General features: G+C 43.7%; 2 protein-coding genes across 4 annotated transcripts in view; both read left to right on the top strand.

Moving 5' to 3' along the window:
• Nucleotides 1-2731, top strand: part of RASSF4 (Ras association domain family member 4) — a 34591-nt gene extending 31860 nt beyond the window's left edge. For 2 of the 3 annotated variants that reach the window (XM_065922802.1, XM_065922803.1), the window contains exon 11: nt 1102-2723. In XM_065922802.1, coding sequence (XP_065778874.1) covers nt 1102-1162 — 61 coding nt within the window. In that variant the 3' untranslated portion in view covers nt 1163-2723. Of the gene's footprint in view, nt 1-1101 lie in introns of all 3 variants that reach the window. The other variant, XM_065922804.1, reaches the window with a different exon arrangement.
• Nucleotides 2732-10021: 7290 nt separating this feature from the next.
• On the top strand, nt 10022-15091 carry ZNF22 (zinc finger protein 22). Its single transcript, XM_065922801.1, has 2 exons — nt 10022-10159; nt 12529-15091. Exon 2 carries the CDS (start codon nt 12615-12617, stop codon nt 13290-13292), a length of 678 nt encoding a protein of 225 aa, XP_065778873.1. The 5' UTR covers nt 10022-10159; nt 12529-12614; the 3' UTR covers nt 13293-15091.
• The last annotated feature ends 3981 nt before the right edge of the window (nt 15092-19072 follow it).

Here is a 19072-nt window from a genome sequence, read left to right as displayed (position 1 = left end):
CACTGACTGGGGTGACAGCCTTCCAAAATGGGGGCCTGCAGCCAGGCCACCCACCAAGCCTTGGCAGCCCGACTGTCACGGGACGGACACGAGCTGCAGAAAACTGGGCAGGAGAGTCGGGCAGCAGCACGGACAGGCCCTGGCCCAGGGCTGTGTGTTCTACTGGTGACGCTGCTCTGGAAGTGCCACCGAGGGGGCCTACCCATGCACATTCAGCCTGGTCTGAGAAGTGCCCGTTCACGCTAGCGGGAGTGCTGAGCCTGCCCCAAAGCAGCAGTTATTGGGACTGCCTGTACCCGCTGATGGTTGCAAGTGCAGGGGACCAGTTCAGTGGGCAGGTGAGTGGGTGTCACCTGCTGGCTCCTAGGGGGAAGCTCCAGCAGGACCCGGCTGGGTGAGGTCAGGTTGCAAACCCCAATGGTGTGTCTCTCCCTCTGCAAGGGAAACTCGGTCCCAGAGTCCCTCTTAGGATGGGAAGGAGGGAGGCCGCTCACTGTGAGAATCTGCGGTCGGGGAACTGTGTAAATCCTGGCTTCTGGCTGAATGGTTCTTAAAAAGGCTTCTACATGTACAGTCAGGCCCCTTTCAGGCAGTCAGCGGAGACCTCATCAGCGGGAACTGTGTCACTGCAGCGAGAAAGGGCCTGGGGGTCACCTGGTCCGGGTCTGCTCGGTGTGCTGAGAGGGAAGAGTGGCCCGAGACAAGGAAGGAGTCCACACCATGTGATTGTAGAGCCAGGGCTTGAACATAGGCTTCCTGACCCCCCTCTGCCACCCTGTCTAATCCAGCACACTCCTGTCCATACTGGAGAATCTTTGGAATAGAAAGAGCATTCTCAAAAAAAAAAAGAAAGAAAGAGCATTCTCCTGTGAAGCTTGACAGAGTCTGCAACTCTGTGTGACTGCTCCTCGAAGCCAGTGGCCTCGCAGGGTGTTGGTCCTGGCTCTTCCTTCTCCTCGGCAGAGGAGAGATGGTGGCCACTAACCAGCTGGTCAGGAGCCATGGGTCTCCAGGCCCAGCATCTCTGGGCTCCTTTGCTGCGATCCTCGCTCCCTGTCCCCTCTGGTACCAGTGTGTCCTCTCGGCTGTGTCTCCCTCCAGGTTCCAAGCCCTGCGTCTGACAATGCTACAGCGCCTGGAGCAGCTGGTGGAGGCCAAGTAGCCCACCAGCACCTGCCTCTTCCGGAGCCCCCAGCAGCCAGCGCATACGGAGTGCCGGCGGCCAGGCCCTGATTGGTCACCCAGAGGAATCCAGCATCCGTGCTTCTGCCTGGCCACCTGCCTAGGTAGCATGAGTCCCATGGCCCTGGCCCTTGGCTCCAAGCTGAGCACTCTCAGGGCCCAGTCCTAAGCCTGAGGACCCAGGAACTTGCTGGATGATGTCTGCATGTGAGATGGGCCTGGGCTTTGAGCAGCCCTGAAGCTGTGACCTGAGCCCAGTTAAGGAAATAGATGGCATGGCCAGTCCTGTTCATGCCACACCTCTCTAACTCAGGGGAGCAGGACACGGTCTTGCTTCTAGAGTGTGGACTCCATCTGCTTTTCTAGTGCCTGGCCCAGAGCTACTGCAGAACCACAAGCCATTATCCTCATCAAACACATGGACCACTAGACCCTATCCACCCTCGCCTCATGCCGCCACTCAGAAACTCTGCTGGAAAAAGCAAGAACTGCCAGCGGGCATGGGACGTACAGTGCCCCCAGCTGTCACTTTACCGTGACGGGGTGCCAGGTAAAGCCTCTGATGCCCTCAAGCCTCTGATGTCACTCCATGAGCCTCGCATAGCTCAGTGCCCTGCCGGCAGAGGTCAAACCAAGAATAAGTGCACCAGCGGCCCATCTTCTCCCAGCGGCACTCACTCTGAACTTCCCCAGCAGCACCTCAAGGGATTCTTATAAGGAGCTCTCTGCAAGAAACATGTCGATTGTATCACATTGAGGAGGTGACCCATATGACACTGAAAGGATGCTTCCAGGGTGGGTGAGAGGCCAGGAGATGTCGAGGGACTGCCGGCAGCAGCTTGGGAAGGCCACGCTTCGCCCATCACCGCTCTCCTTGGACATTCGTATGCCTCCTGCCCTCTCTGGGTGTGCGTCAATACTCCCATCAAAGGGCCGCCACCGGGAAAAACTGTTTGAGGAGAAAGGGCTTTGAATCCCCTGGGGTCAAATCCAGAACAATTTGGGTCTGCCAATTGATGGAAAAATTCTCGAATGAACAAGAAGGCCTTTACAAAAATTACGCAACAGTTTACAGCAGTCATGTGAGGCGTTTGTCCAAAACAGAGCAAATGAGACCAGATTCTCCCCATGGGACCCATGGACTGTGGATTTAAAGGGAAAAACTATAAAGTTTCCCAAAACTAGAAAGTCAATATGAGTGAGATTCCAACTCTGCCACATACAGCAGCTCTCACCAGCACCCATAAAGAACAGAGTTTGGGAGCAGCTGCGCCATTTGAGTCCACTGTTCAAGGTGAACCCCACCAGGATTGTCCCAACCTGGCGCCATGATCACAGAGGCAAGCGCAGAGGTACCCAGGGGAGGTCTGCCGCAGTTTCCCCTCTCCTTTGTTAGCAGAGTTTCCTAGGTACTCAATAAAGGTGTAGCTACATGGAACCAAAGGATTTAGGTCCAAGCTTTTTTTTCGCTTGTGTGTGTCTACCCTGACCCTCTGCTCTGACCTCTGAAACTTTCGTCCTACAGTACATGTGGCCAAGTTTGGTAGAGGAGCTAACGCTGAACCACAGCCCACCACTCTTGATGCTGACATGACTCCTTCCTTTCCATGCACATCCTTGGGATTGGTGTGGGGCCTGGACAGCGACAGCTGTCGGGCGCAGAGGAGGAGGTCTGTGGGCAGCCTGGACAGTAAGGGTTAGGGTCACCCTGAATTGCAGAGTTCTAGCTTCAGGAGCACCTCGGGAATCTTCCAGGGCTCAGGGGGATGCAACAGGTCTAGGAGATGGTAGAGAACTAGTCAAACAGGGCTCCCCAGTGAAATAGTGAAATAGCTACCCAGAGGGCTTCCCTGGTGGCTCAGATGATAAAGAATCTGCCTGCGGTGCAGGAGACCTGGATTCAGTCCTTGGGTTGGGAAGATCCCCTGGAAAAGGAAATGGCAACCCACTCCAGTATTCTTGCCTAGAAAATCCCATGGACAGAGGAGCCTGGCGGGCTAGAGTCCATGGGTCACAGAGTCGGACATGATGAATAAAACCACCACCAGCTTCCCAGACCGTATTTATAAGTTCAGGTCAAGGACAACTGCTGACCATCGTTCAGCAGTAATCGAGGGACTACTGCCTTGTGCCAGACCTGAGCTCAGCTCCGAAGGGGAAAAGACAGTCATGCTGCACCCTGCATTCAGAGGTCTCCTAATTGGGAGAACAGGCCACACACCCAGGAGGGTCAGGGGATCTGCAGAGCAGAGAGATGGTGAAGCTCCCTGGAAGGAGGCCCAAGGCTGGGCCCAATTTGCCTAAGACAGCATGTGTCAGCCTTCCAGCCTGAAGACGCCAGCTAACCTTGGAGCAGACAGGGCCTGACACATGAAGAGCCATCAGATGAAGGAAACCCTCTGTAAACATTCCCCAGTTTTGTTTTTGGGGGTTGGTTGGTTGGTTTTCTTTTCTTTTCTTTCCAGTTATTACAATATTACTTCATTTAAGGCCTGTCTTGATAAGGGTCACTTGTGAAATAGAAAAGTTATCAAAACTAACTTCTGAATAACATAGCTAAGAAATCTCTAACAAGGGGAAAAGGTACAGTCATACGTCAGATATTGCATAATTGGTTCCAGAGCACTGCAATAAAGTACATATGACGATAAAGTGAGTCACACAAATTGGTTTCCCATTGCATATCAAAGTTATCTTTAAGCCCCACTATCATCTATGAAGTGTACAATAGCATTCTGTCCAAAAAACAATGTACATACCTTAATTTAAAAATGCTTTATTGCTAAAAAATGCTAAGCATTCTCTGAGCCTTTGGCAAGTCATAATCTTTTGCAACAGTAACATCAAAGATTATTGATCATAGATCACTGTAATAAATATAATAATGACAAGTGACAAGTGAAGTTGCTCAGTCGTGTCCGACTCTGCGATCCCATGGACTGTAACCTACAACGCTCCTCCGTCCATGGGATTTTCCAGTCAACACTGGAAAACTCCAGTAGTGGAGTGGGTTGCCATTTCCTTCTCCAGGGGATCTTCCCAACCCAGGGATCGAACCTGGGTCTCCCGCATTGTAGGCAGATGCTTTACCATCTGAGCCACAGGCTTGAAAATTGTGATATCAACTAAAAAAAAAAACACAGCCTAAAATTTGTGAGTTTTTTTAAATTAGAGAATAATTACAATATTGTGATGATTTTTGCCATACATCAACATGAGTTGGCATTTGTTTACATATGTCCCTTCTCTCTGGAACCCCCCTCTGAGTTATGTTTTATGTGGGGAACTTACTGAGGACCAACGCCCATGGGAGAGCCTGTTAGACAGCTCTGAAGAACTGTTCCAAAGAGGTAAGGGAGGAAACAAGATATGGAGTTTTCGCTTAAAAACAGAACAAAAAAACATGTAGTCAAACATCAAAAGATTAATGCTAATCACAAAAAAACAGACATCTCAAGTTAATGATTTTACTGCCTTTTGTGTACAAAGATACAAGAGTCTGGGTCATTAAAATTACTCCTTAGATATGCATCTTAATTATGTAGGGCCAGTATCCTGTTTTTCTCTATCCTGAATTCCCCTGGGGTACACCCTTGGAGCAGCTGCAGTGACCGATGGCTTGATAGCAGGCAACATTTCTTGTTTACAGAAATGGCTGACAACATGCAACATTTTTTTGTCCGTAGTGAGAATTACCAAAATGTGACACAGAGATATGAAATGAGCAAAGGCTATTGGAAAAATGGCACCAATAGACTTATTCAATCCAAGTTTGCCACAAACCTTCAATTTTTAAAAAATGCAATGTCTACAAAGAACAATAAAACGAAGTATGCCTGTACACTTCTACAACCATCTGAGGATTACAAAGTTTTCTATCAACAATACTTGCTTTTCAGAGGCAATTTTAAAAGATGCTAATTCAGCTCACTAGGACCCCACAATTTCAGACTTTCTCCTAGTCTCTGCGGTTTCCTGCTGGCTTATGTGGGAGTTCCATGTACCTCTCTCCATAGAGCTTTTAGAGAGTTTGTCATACCTTGCTTCACTCACTAGTATCTCAGGTAGAAAAATGTATCCAAAGGTAAAGTGAAGATTGCGGTGATGAGCATCCTCTCCTAGATCAGGACGGTCTTCCCAGGTCAGACCTCAGGAACCAGGGAAAATAATAAACACAAGATAAAATCAACATGATTGCAAAAGATCTGAACTCAGGAAAAACAGGGTAATTTGCCCAGAGCAAATGAGCAGAAGGAATAAAAAAAAAAAACAACTTGTTTTTCCTGTGGTGATAACCATTTGCTACCAGCTTAGAATGTTTACCAGAAGATGGATTAAAGACCTTCTCACTGTTAAAATAAAGCCATTGGTTCACCAAGGACACACCTGGCTCCTTAGTCCTAGGGAAATAAACCACGAGGCTTACCCTGTCAGATCGGGTGATTGTGGAGAAGCTAGCAATACACAATGTGCCTATGTGGGCAGGATCCAGGTGCCCACAGCTGCAAGGCAGCAGTGGGATATTTTTGTCAGGTGCCCTGCCCCTGCCTCCCAGGAAAGGCAGTCAGACTCAAGCCTTTCCAAATGTAAAAACAGCAAGTGCACATGCTGTCTTCAGGTCCCAGGAGCTGTGATTATCTGGGAGAAAGCCAGCTGCTGATCCACCCTTGGACTCTGCTCCCTCCTGGCTGGGCTTTTAACAGAGATGTTTTCTGCAAACTCAGGAATGGGAATTCCCAGAGTTTCCTTTCCCAAAGGAAACAGAAAGCAAAGTCTCAGGCTTGGAGGGCAGAACCATTGTTCGGGGGCCCTTTATGGGAGAGAGACGGCCCCTGTTACTGCTCTTGGTCCCTGGGCCACACGTGTGACCAGCCTCCTTTGCATTGTTGCCTAAGGTTACATGTTCATAAGTGGCAGACAGTTTGGCAGACCCCAGGCAGCAGCGCTCCCTGTCGAGGCAGTGCTTTCTGGTGTGTGTCTCTGTCTGCAAGGGAGTTGGGGTGAAAGGGACAAAACTAGAGTAAGAAGAAGCTGTCTTGCCAAGATGGTTCTCAGTCTGTAACACAACACTCTATAGCAATTATACTAAAAAAAAAAAAAAAAAACAAAAACTGTTCTCAGCCCAGAAGCCTCTTCTTCCTAGAATGAGCCCTTCAGATACAACTGGGCCCAGGGACACTCTGGCCCCTGCTGTGAGCAGTTTCCCAGAGAAGCCCTAACCACTGAGAGGCCTGTCTTGACCCAATTTTCTCAGAAAGATGTTCTGTTAGGAGAACACAGCCTATCTCTGGCCCTGGCTGTACAGTCCTCCCTCTCCCTTCCCCCGCTTTTTCCTTTCTGCTTTGTAATTATCCAGGCCTTCCTTGTGGCTTAGCTGGTAAAGAATCTGCCTGCAGTGCAGGAGACCTGGGTTCAATCCCTGGGTTGGGAAGATCCCCTAGATCTGTAAATATTTACACTGGATCTGTAAATATCCAGTGTGACCAATTTCAATCATTTACTCTGTTTAAAAGTAACCTGGAATTCTATTTGACAGATACTGCTAGGTAGAGGCGAAGAGCATAGGCTCTGAGGCCAAACTGTGCCACTTATGAACATGTAACCTTAGGCAAGCGACATGCCTCCATTTTCTCATTGTTACAGGATTATAACAATTCTTATTTCGTAAGAGTGGTTACAAGACCGTTTATTTCTCTGGCCTGTTACATGTGACTGCAGGTGGCTACAAGTGGGCTCATGTGGGTCCACTCCACATGTCCTCTCATCCTGGAGCAGCCACTACTTGGAACATATTATTCTTGAAGCAGAGGGAAAAAAGAATGGTGGCAGAAACAGAGTGACCCAAAGCTTCTTCTGGAATGGGCTACACATTGCATGCACACACATGCAGCTGGCCAATGCTACTCATATAAAGTTAATATCAGTGGGATGGGCAGTCATTCACTAGGAGACAATGAGAGTCACACAGCTTTAAGCAGGGATGTAAAACTCAAGAAGGGTGGAGCAAATGCTCAGGAACCATCACACCACGGGAATACTGAATGAGGAACTGCCAGTGCTTCCCAGTACCTGGAACCTAGTAAGCACTCAATAGGTGTTGGCTATTATAACACTGACATAAATTGAGAGCATAAAACCCTGCCTACTTTCTCTCCCTCTCTTCTTCCTTTTCTTCTTTACTCCTCCCCCTCCTCTCCACCCCATATCCTTTTCTATCTCTTGCCTCTCTCCATCCTTACCTCCTACTCTGTTCACTCTTGGCTACCCACAGCCCTTTATTTCCTGACTGCTGTTCTCTCCTTTTTAAGATTCATCTTCCTTCATCTAGTTCTCTACTCCTCTCATCTACACATCTCTGGGCCTTCTGTAACTGGCCCAACTGTTTTTAGGTACAGGCAAAAGAGATAATCCACCTTTACATGGGCTGTGTAGTTTTAACTGGGCTTCCCAGGTAGCTCAAATGATAAAGAATCTGTCTGCAGTGCAGGAGGCCTGGGTTTGATCCCTGGGTTGAGAAGATCCCTAGAGAAGGACATGGCAACTCACTCCAGTATTCTTGCCTGGAGAATTCCATGGACAGAGGAGCCTGGCAGGATACAGTCCATGGAGTTGCAGAAGAGTCAGACACAACTGAGCAAGTAACGCTTCTCTTACTAGTAAAATATTTTAAATAAATATTTACTATTTTAATGCACATAAAGCAAACAGTTCCAGCAGGTCACTTTTGTTCTTGAAACTTTACCTAAACTATCTTTGGCCACTGTCCCATACCCCTACCCCCATCCAGCCACCAGAATCAACCACTTGTAATAATAATTTAATAGTAAAATAACAATGCCTGGCATGCTCCAGCCCATGGGGTCACACAGAGTCGGACACAACTTAGCAACTGAACAACAACAAACCATGCCTCATATTTCCTATGTGGCAGGCATTGTGCTAAGTGCCTTCCATTATCTTATTTAATCTTAACAGTCTGGTTATCATCTAGATTAGTGAGTTGACAGTCCCTGTCCAGGACTTAGTCAGTTTCACGCTTTTCCATCTGCAGAGCAGAAGGTTCCATCTTGAGATCTGAACCTTTGATCTAGTCTTGCTTCTGCCATCAACCCACTATGTATTCCAGGCACATTTCCCTCTCAGCCTTATTTTATTGCTCTTTAAGACAGATACTAGGAACCCTGCTTCGTGATACTATAGTAAAGATGAATGACCAGAGAACAGATGTAAAAGCACTTTGTGAACAATGAGACATCTTATAAATTCACTCATTCAACAAATATTTTCTGAGTGCCTGCTACCTTCTGAGCACTGTTCTGAGCACCACAGATATGACAAAGAACAGGAGATAGATCATGACAGCTTTGGTGGCCCTGTGAAGTCATGAGCTCTTGTTCTAGAAACATGGGGAGCTTTTGCTCTAATAAGAGCAAAGTCTTTTGAGAATTTAGGAAGCCTTTGAAGGATTTTGAGCAAAATGAATGACATGATCTGAGTTGGGTTTTTCAGAGGACCACTCTGGGGCTGTGACTAGATGTTGGACGACCAGAGAGGAAGCTAATGCAATAATCCAGATAGGAAGTAATAGCAGCCTGGTGGCATTAATAGCAGTGGCGGTGTTGAAAGTGGTTCAATTCTGGATATATTTTGAAGATCGAACCAACAGAATTATAGACGGCTTAGAATTGGGTTTGGGGTGAAAAAAAGAGACAACAGTGACACCAAGATTTTTGACTTGAGCAACTGGAAAGTTGGAGTTGCCATCAACTGTCAGGATGAAGACTGCTGAAGTAACATGTTCGGTGAATATAGTAAGTTCATCTGGGGGTATACCACACAGGCATGGGCACTGAGTAACTCTATATACAAGTCTAGAGCTCAGTAATACTTGCATCCCAACTTCAGACTGGAGTTAGCAGTCCAAGAGTCTTCAGCACATACAGATAGTATCTGAAGCCATTAGATTGGAGGCGTTCTGTAGGCAGAGGAGGGGCCAGGAAGAAGAGGAGGGATCAGGTGACCCAGCACAGGCTAGGTGGGACAAGAAGGCGATTGGCTGCAAGAGATGAAAACCAGGAGAGATCATTACTAAAGAAAAACAGGTGGTGTGTTGAAAAATCACCAGACTTGTGAGTCAAAAAGACACATTCCAATATGTGGCCATCTCCTTACACACTGTCTGAACTTGAGCAAACTGCTACTCTAAGCCTTGGTTTCCTTAACTGTAAAATGAGTACAATCAATTAACACAACTACGTGTGTGCGCTTCGTCTCTCAGTCCTGTCCAATTCTGTTACCCCATGGACTGTAGTCCGCCAGGCTCCTCTGTCCACGAGATTCTCCAGGCAAGAACACTGAAGTGGGTTGCCATTTTCTCATCCAGGGGCATCTTCCTGACCCAGGGATTGAACCCACATCTCTTATGTCTCCTGCTTTGCAGGCGGATTCTTTACCCGCTGAGCCATCAGGGAAGCCTCCCAAAAAGCAACTACACTCCAATAAAAAACATTTAAGAAAAAAAAAAAGTTATGATCGTTCCCATTTTGTAGGGGCTTTTTGGTATAATTAAATAAGGTGACTCAAAAGTATCAGGAATAGTTTAGGCTCTCCAGAAGTACCTCTATATAATCAGCAATTAATATTTGTACAATGAGGTCTCGGGGTCGAACGGGCTGGTATTGAGTTCAAAAGCCCTGAAACACTGGCTGCAGTTCCCGGCCGATTGGTGGCTCCTTCATCACAAAGGGAGATAACCACAGATCTTGTGCTCCTGGGAGGCCACATGACGCCTTTCGAGGGATAGGAGATGAAAACAAAAGCACAGGAAGAAACGAAGAGCGGTTTTTTCCGGTGGGCTCGGGACCATAGAGGGTCACTCCGCCAGGATCCTAGAGCGACCGCGTGGCGCAGACTAACCGCGCGGCCTGCACTTCCGGCAGCGCGAAGGGCTCGGGGCAAGCGAGCGAGGGCGGCGGCGGTGAGTGGGCCGAGCCCGCAGGGGCGCGAGCTGGCCGCGGTTGGGCGGCGCCGACCCGGGGATGGCTTTGGGGGCGCGGCTTCGGGCCTCCGCTACCGGGAGGCCCCGAGGGCTCCCCGCCGGCCGGGGGCGAAGGGGGTGAGGTGGGCCTGCAGTTGGAGGCCTAGGCAGGGCGGAGGCCTTAACCGGAGTCCGGGCGAGTTGAGGCCAGAGGACTGGCCTGGGCTTCTGAGCCGCATTCCTTTCGCCATCCATCAGGCGCGTGTCCGGATTAAACAGATTGAATAAACGCTTGGGTAGCGCAGGGCTGTTCTGAGCAATTTACAGACCTTGACTCATGTAAACTTCTAACACCCTGATAATCTTGCGGCTTTATTGTCATCCCAATTTTTATTGGCGAGAAAGCAAGCACATTCCAGCTTGTTCGCTCCATTCACTCAAGTTTACCGTAATGCCCGCGACTGTCGTGGAGTTTGGCACAGCACCAGTCGGAGCGCTGGACTTGACATTGCAAGTTGGGGTTGCTGTCAGTTCTGCCACTGCGAGTACAGGCTCTGGGGTCAGGCTGCTAGGGGCTGGGAACCTGGCCAAAGTATGCCTACCCTTTCCTTAGAGATGGAAGTAGAATGAAGATAATCCCATAAACCTGCTCTGAGAATGAAATAGCACGGTGACGCAGGCTACCTGTATGATTTCCTCGTCTGTAGTGTTCTAGCTGAATTAGAGTTTCCTACTAGAACTGCCTTCTATAGTATTGAAAAATAGTTTTTAAACATATAATTACCATTATAGCTATTTTTGAACACCACCATCATGTACCTAACCGATGTCTCCTTGAAATAGATGTTCCACAAATATTTACCAAGTTAGGAAATGAGCATGCTCTCTAATTTTGTGTTGTACGCAGTTTTCTCTCTCTGGTACTTACTTTAGTTACAGCAGATGTAACTGTTAAATACACAGTTAAAATCTCAGCACTATCAGGTCTAGAGTCTCAGTTATACAATATAATGAAGGAAAAGCAGTAACCATGAAATAATTTTTGTTTTCAGTTATTTGCTTTGTAAGCTTGTATGCAAAGACCAAGGTGATTATTCCCATTTTAAAGTCTACTTGCTGACACAGGAGGTGGAAATTAGTTCCAATAATGTTATTGCCTTTGCAGTCTTAGGCTCTCCCACATTTCTCACTTATTTGGAGTTTGTGCTTGTTTGTGGCCATAATTTTAAATAACCTTGTAAGTAATTAAATGAAATTAATTTATTTGAAATTTTGAATTCTTGGAGCATTTAGGTATTTTTAAAGTTCCTCCCTATTTTTACATGTAAACTAACTTCTCTTCTTGTGTTTTACCTACCACCTTTTATTCTGTTTCATTACACTATCAAATAAAGTTCTTTGGAAATTTTTGCCTCCCAGAAAAAAACCCTCTTGTATCAAGCTTTCAAACAATTGTCCTTTCTTGGATCATTGGAATGTAGAAAAAATAATAAGGAGACATTTCTTTGTTGACATTTTCCTCACCCAGTATTTATTGAATGGATTCACAGAAACTTTCCACTCCTTATAGAATAGTTCTTACATTCAAAACAGTTTATGCTACAAAGTTAGAACTAAATTGTCCACCACAGTTGTGAAAGTAGAATGGCTAAGCAAATAAGGATAAACAAATATTTAATAAAGTAGTATGATTTGTCATTTCTTTCTAATATGGACACCCTAATTAGCCACCCATAAATGACTATCAGCTTAATATGGGAGCAAATATTAAAACATAATGATAATCTGTCACCCAAATTTTGATTGTCTTTTGGAGCTATTTTTTATTCCCATTAAAATATTATGTTGTCTCTACTTTTTAATCTTTCAGAATGACATACTTATTTGTTATTGCCCAACAAAAATTTGTATTATATATTATCACTTTTTTTGTCCTGTCCCAACAGACAAGAACTCCAAAGGTAAATTTGGTTGTATTTATTAAGTTTAGACTCTGAAATTATTGGGCTTCCCTTGTGTCTCAGCTTTTAAAGAATCTGCCTGCAATGTGGGAGACCTGGGTTCAATCCCTGAGTTGGGAAGATTCCCCTGGAGAAGGGAACAGATATCCACTCCAGTATTCTGGCCTGGAGAAGTCCATGGACTGTATAGTCCGTGAGATCGCAAAGAGTCGGACAGGACTGAGCGACTTTCACTGAAATTATTAGAATTATTTTGCACATATTTTCCCCTAGAATTATATTTGTTTTCATATATATATTGAATACATTCGTAATTTTAAAATAGATCAATTTTGATGGGCTGAAGAGGTGTTAAAGTTGAATAATAAATCATCTATAATTTGTTTTTTATTTTTTTCTTTTATACAGTAAATTTTGAGCTGTGTAGCTCTAGGAAGTGGAACACTCGTTCAGAAGAACATAGAGTCTCTTAAGAATACATTTGACTCTTCACCATGCGGTTAGGAAAACCTAAAGGAGGTATATCTCGGAGCTCAAGCCAAGGAAAAGTCTATGAGAACCAGCGTAAAACAGGCCGGCAGCGGCAGAGATGGGGGATGACTGTCCGATTTGACTCAAGCTTGAGTAGACTGAGAAGAAGCTTGGATGAGAAGCCTTATAAATGTGTTGAATGTGAAAAGAGCTTCAGTCAGAGCTCAACTCTTTTTCAACACCAGAAGATCCATACTGGAAAGAAATCCCATAAATGTGCGGATTGTGGGAAAAGTTTCTTTCAGAGTTCTAATCTCATTCAGCATCGCCGCATCCACACCGGGGAAAAGCCCTATAAATGCGATGAGTGTGGAGAGAGGTTTAAACAGAGCTCAAATCTCATTCAGCACCAGAGAATTCATACTGGAGAAAAACCCTATCAGTGTGATGAGTGTGGCCGATGCTTCAGCCAGAGTTCCCACCTCATTCAGCATCAGAGAACCCACACTGGGGAGAAACCCTACCAGTGCAGTGAATGTGGCAAATGCTTCAGCCAGAGCTCTCATCTCAGGCAGCACATGAAGGTGCACAAAGAAGAGAAGCCCCGTAAAACCCGAGGCAAAAATATCAGGGCAAAAACTCACTTGGTATCATCTTGGAAAGCTGGTAAAGGAAGAAAGTCAGTGGCTGGTCTCCGCTAAGTAAGGGCACTGCATCAGCCCTTTTTTAAAAAATAAAAAGTGCTTCTTTTGGAACTGGAGATATTTTTTAAATTTAGTAGTGTACTTAAATATCGTATCCTTTCCTAGCATGAGGACATTGGGAGTTTAATGACATTGGGCTCAGAGAAGTTATGAGTCCAGCCTTCCTTATTTTATATGTAACCTGCAGTACAGAAAACAGAAAATGTGTTTCTAGAGAACATAAACTCCTTGATCTCATTCGAAATTGCTTCCTGCATCATTTTGACAAAAAAAAAATCATGTTTTGATGACGTGTAAAAGTGTAGAAATTCCAGTGACTGCTCAGTTTCAGGACTTTCCTTAGAAGGAATAATTAAAAGGGAGAAATTAATTCCATCAGTTTTGGAGTTCTGCCGTAGACGAGATTTTATGTTTTTAAAGTTTTGTAGTATATTAACCATTGTTTTGTAAGTATGTCTCAAGATTCAGCATACTAAAATGAATTCATGTTCACAGATTTTTAGTCAGTGAAGTACATCACTTTGTGTTAGCTTTTTTTGTTTGTTTCTCCTGTTAATAATGATAGTTACTAATTAAAGGAGTAGAATTTCCCTATTTTTCATCAAATTCTTAGTAAGTGATACTCTGGAAGCCAAAGAGAGAAGTGAATTAGATCACAGGTGAACTATTCCTGCTAATGCTGTCCTTTGTGATGGTATTACACTGTGTCACTTGTTTTTAGAAGTTGGAATGACTTTATGTTAGCCCATACCCATGTCTTTGACTTCTTTCAGCTCACTTGTGCTCTGACAAGCTGAGCCAGCCTTTTAGAGCTAAATGAATAAATAAACCAAAATTATTTCTTCAAAATAATCTCAACTTGCAAATTAAAAATCTATAATTTATATGCTTCCCTGCCTACCCCTTTAAGAGCTTCATATAACCCTGGTTATCTTAAATGTTTGCCAGTAGCATAGTGAAGTTTTTAAAAAGTCAAGTGTTACTGCATTGTAGCTTTTTTGAAATCTAAGTTTAACTTTTTCTGAGTTACCTGTCTTATTTATAAGACCAAACAAGTTTCTTATCTTTCATGAGAACAGTGCCAAGTATCAAACATTTTGATCAGCCTTCAGCTCAGGTTTTAATTTCTATTAAATGCTAACATTCTTCTGATTTTTTTTTTATCTTTCATAATCATATCTGATCCTGCTGTATTAATGACGGTTACCCATAAAAAATTTTTTTTAAAGAGTATTTTGCATATTACTACCTTCTGTTTATTTTTCTCCTGGGAAGTTGCTTTGATATAGGCAGCATCTAAAATCACAGCCTTGGAAGAATCACTTGCTTCGCCTGTCTTTGATTGCCTCAAACTTGAACTTTGCCTCCCTCATGGCCTTGTATTTGAGTGCCAAGTCATGAAGATGGCTTTGTCAACAGCAGTTTGATCCAATAGGATATTCACAGTGTTGTGTGAGTACAGGCATGCCTTAGAGTACCACAATAAAGCAATTATCACAATAAAGTGGGTCACATGAATTTTTTGGTTTCCCAGTGTATAGTGAAGTTGTGTTTATACTATATTGTAGTCTATTAACTGCAATAGCATTATGTCTAAAAAACAATGTAATAGCGTAATTAAAAATACTTTATTGTTAAAAATGCTAACCATCATCTGAGCTTTCAGTGAATCATAGCAGTAACATGAAACATCACCTACCATGTAACAAATATAATGAAAAAGTTTGAAATGTTGCAAGGATTGCCAAAATATGACACAGAAACAAAGTGAACAAGTTTTGTTGGAAAGATGGCACTGATAAACACTTGATGCAGGGTTGGACAAACCTTAATTTGTTTTTTAAGCAATAAAGCATAATAAAGATATGCTTTACAAAGTGATCACAGTTATCTTTTACAAAAGACATTGTTTAGATTTTACTGATTGACTTATTAGGTCTTCGGACGCAGAAAAGCTATTGAATTAAATCTAAAATTGTCAGCAGCAAAAGTTACTCCCACAGATTTAAAGATGAGTTCAATTTTGTTTTGACTGAGTCAGTACTCTTGAAAGAAAGTTATAAAGGACAAGAACCATCTAGTAAGTTCCTAAGGGAAATTGAAGTATTTGTTTGAACTTTTGACAGGTAGTGGGAGTATGTCTTCAAAATAAAGATGCATAGCTACAAACGGTATTTAGGTCCCATGATAGGGGAGGAAAGTGCTGTCATCCTGTTGAGAAAATAAAATATTTGTTGAGTACTGGCCATGTGTATTTCTACCAAAGACTGGTAGAAAAGGTAAATTTTTTTAAAGTGAAAGTAAAAAGCAGGTAATGAATGTACTGTCTGATTGCCATTCAAATTGGGAGAATTTTCATCAGGTACAGAGAAGAAGGAAGGGCTCTTGGAACAGATGACATGTACACTCAAGGAATAGAAAGCTAGAAGTCTGTAGAGGTGAGGTAGCTAGTGTAAATGAGTGAAGTGAGAAGAGTGCTGTAACCTGAAGTGTGCATGCCCATCTAAAAGGATAACCTGACTCAGTTTTAGTCAGTTGTTGTCGTGCACAGAATCAGGCCCAGGTACATCACATCTTGATATTTTCAAGAGAAACCAGAAATCCAGATTTTAAAATTCACAGTACTTACCAGTTTAACCACACCTGAACTATCTTTTCAAGGCTCTGTGTGTGACTGGCTGTGTTGGCGGTGGAGGTGGACAGCTTGGCATGGTGAGAGGTAGAGGTACATTATGGAGTGGAAGCTGCAAAGCACAAGAATCTGCTCAGAGAACAGCAAGTGGCTGCTTTATTGATGTTTGGTGTCCCTGAGAGTACAATGTGATGCAGTGCTCTGTCCCTGAACCATGTTTTGGAGTGGGTGGGGGTGGGGGTGCAGATAATAAATCTTTTTCGGCTGGTAGGGCTCTGGACCTTGCTAGTGGTAAAGAATCTGCCAACGCGGGAGATGCAAGAGACATGGGTTTGATCCCTGGGTCAGGAAGATCTTCCCCCCCCCCGCCGAGAGAAAGAAAATGTACCCCACTCCAGTATTCTTGCCTGGGAAATCTCATGGACAGAGGAGCCTGGTGGGCTACAGTCTGTGGGGTCACAGAGTCGGACATGACTGAGCACACATACAGGGGGCTCTGGACCAGTGAGAGATAGGCCAGAGCTGATACACCAGTGATCCAGAGGCATCCCTTTCTTATCCTCGTTCCTCCTGACAGAATACACTCATCCAGGGAAGTTGATCCTAAATCCAAAACAGTCACTAAAGCAATCTGAAAATCCAGGATTGCTGACATCACCCCTGGAATTAGAAAATTGGTCCTAAGACCTATACACTTTATTCAGACATGGGAGAAAGGGGTGTGCATCCCTCTTAACATGCAGTGTGTGTGTGACAGGACCAGTGACAGCATGCTGCGTAGGCACCAGGAGCACCCACCTATAAGAGCAAGATCCTTCAGTGCACAGGGAATGGATCTGCTACCTCATCTTGATTTCAAATAGATGAGTCATCTTGTGAACATCCCAACCACAGCCATGGTGAAGACTAGACGATGTTCGTCTGAAGTCCAGGTACCACATAAGGCCCTAGGTTGTGATGCAACTCTAGAGGGGCTGAGGGGACTACGAATCAGGATTGAGACTAGATTTTTCACCACCCTAGAGACGAAAGGGGCTATCCATTTCCCTTTTCTTTTTTTTTTTTCCAGGTAAAAATGTATTAAGCTGTTTCTTAAATTCAGAGTTCTATAATAAAATTAATAACCTAGAAATTCTTTTCTGTCAGTTTTAGATAAAGCACAGGGGCTTATCTGGTAAAATAATTAGTTTTGTTTTGTTTTTCATAATACATGCAAAATAATCCACTCCAGTTTGAAACATAAATTTTGCTACTGAAAGATGAGAAAAGATGCAAACTACAGAGATAGAATTCTTGGTTGCATTCTTTGGAGAAAAACCCAGTACACATGGCAGTGTTGTCTAAAATTTAAATATAAGTAGCATTAAATCTTTTGTGATTATTTTATGAGGTAGTGATTTATATTTTTCTCCTTTGACCCATTTACTTGGTAATGTACTGAATAAATTCTAGAAAGTATACCTACTAAGTAATAGGATTTTGTTACTAGTGCTGTTTTATTATTAGCATTATAATATCTGATAGTATTTTATTCAGAGTTTTTGCATCAGCATACATAAATTAACCTTGTTGTTTTTTCTTAAGTGTTATCTTTGTTGTAAAATACATTGCTATTGATTACTCCCTGTCATAGTTTTTGAGAAACTGGGCCAAGATTATAGTGGTTTGTTTAATGTGCCATTCTGCCCCCTAGTTTTTCAAGAGACCTCTCAGGTACAGATTTTTAAAAATTCAGAAATTGGGGATGGGCATGTTGACTTAAATAAAGCTTCTGAGATGAGTATCTTTCTCAGATCTCAGAGAACCCTCCCAGTCATATGTTCAAGGCAATCTTCTGGCACGTAAGAAGCCCCTCTAAATTCAGTGAGATTAAAAGGCTAAGTGTCAAAGTTTGACCAGGTAAGTCAGAGAGAGATCAATTTTATGATTTGGGGCAACAGTCATGCAGAGAAGTCAAGGTTCAGTTGAAGGCCAAAGTCAATCTGTATATTCCAAATATGAAGAGTTTTAATATAGTTGATTTAGTTGATTTAGGTTGCACTCTCTCTCTTTCCTCATGCTTTCTTTTTGCCTTTTTAGTCCAATTTTTTACCTGCATTTAGTTTTCTGTATTATTTGGTGTAGTTTTCTTTTCCTCACTAGACTTTGATTGAAACAATAGTAAAAACAGAAGCAAACCAAAAGTACAAGAATCTTATCATTTTCTACCTACCAGATTGGTATTATCAAAAAGTATTTGGTATTATTACCAAATAATATTTGTATTACCCCGCTCTGCTGGTGAAGCAAAGGAAAACCAGTGAAATTCACATTTTGTTGTTGGGGATACAAAATATTGGAACCTCTACAGAGGGGAATTTGGCAATGTCCAGCAGATTTATATACAGGTTTACTGTCTGACCTAGAAAGTATGCTTTGGAGGAACTGGTCCCAAAGACACAATAACAAAAGATATAATGTACATACACGGCAGCAAATTCTTATAGAAAAGGCTCATTTCTCACTGTAAAACATTTAGCTTCAGTGTAATCATATATGCATCTGTTCAGTGGTGGGTTTGTTTTTAGTGATGTCCTCATGGCTATTTGCTTGCACTTTAGTTGAATCCCACTTGTCATTTTCAGGGGTCTGCTTGCCTTTATAGAAGACCCAGAAACACGTTTGATAAATGCTCTTGAGGAGTTAAGTGTCACCACTGGTGCAAATCAGCAGATCAGATTCCAAGGCTCGATCAGAAATACCAGGCCAATGAGGGCACTGCATGGGCAAAGGAAATGGAATGTATTCAGTTCCTGAAGTCTTCATTCTTCTGGGATGCTGGCTGCTGCTGCTGCTAAGTCGCTTCAGTCGTGTCCGACTCTATGCGACCCCGTAGACGACGGCCCACCAGGCTCCTCTGTCCATGGAATTCTCTAGGCAAGAGTACTGGAGTGGGTTGCCATTTCCTTCTCCATCTGGGTTGCTGGACTCCTTCATTTAGTTACATTACCTGGAATAGTCACTAGATGGCAGCAAAGGAAATAAAATGGAAACCAGCCTCTCTACCTTGAACTTGTATTTTCCCTTGAAAGTAACATACTCAAAATGCTAACAAATTTGAGGCCACTCTTTACAGTCAGCTAGGATTTAGTAAAATGTCTTTGAG

Source organism: Muntiacus reevesi, chromosome 2 (assembly GCF_963930625.1).
Source record: "Muntiacus reevesi chromosome 2, mMunRee1.1, whole genome shotgun sequence".
Classification (NCBI taxonomy): domain Eukaryota; kingdom Metazoa; phylum Chordata; class Mammalia; order Artiodactyla; family Cervidae; genus Muntiacus; species Muntiacus reevesi.
Note: the sequence above shows the minus strand (reverse complement) of the source record. Positions and strands in the feature narration are given on the sequence as shown.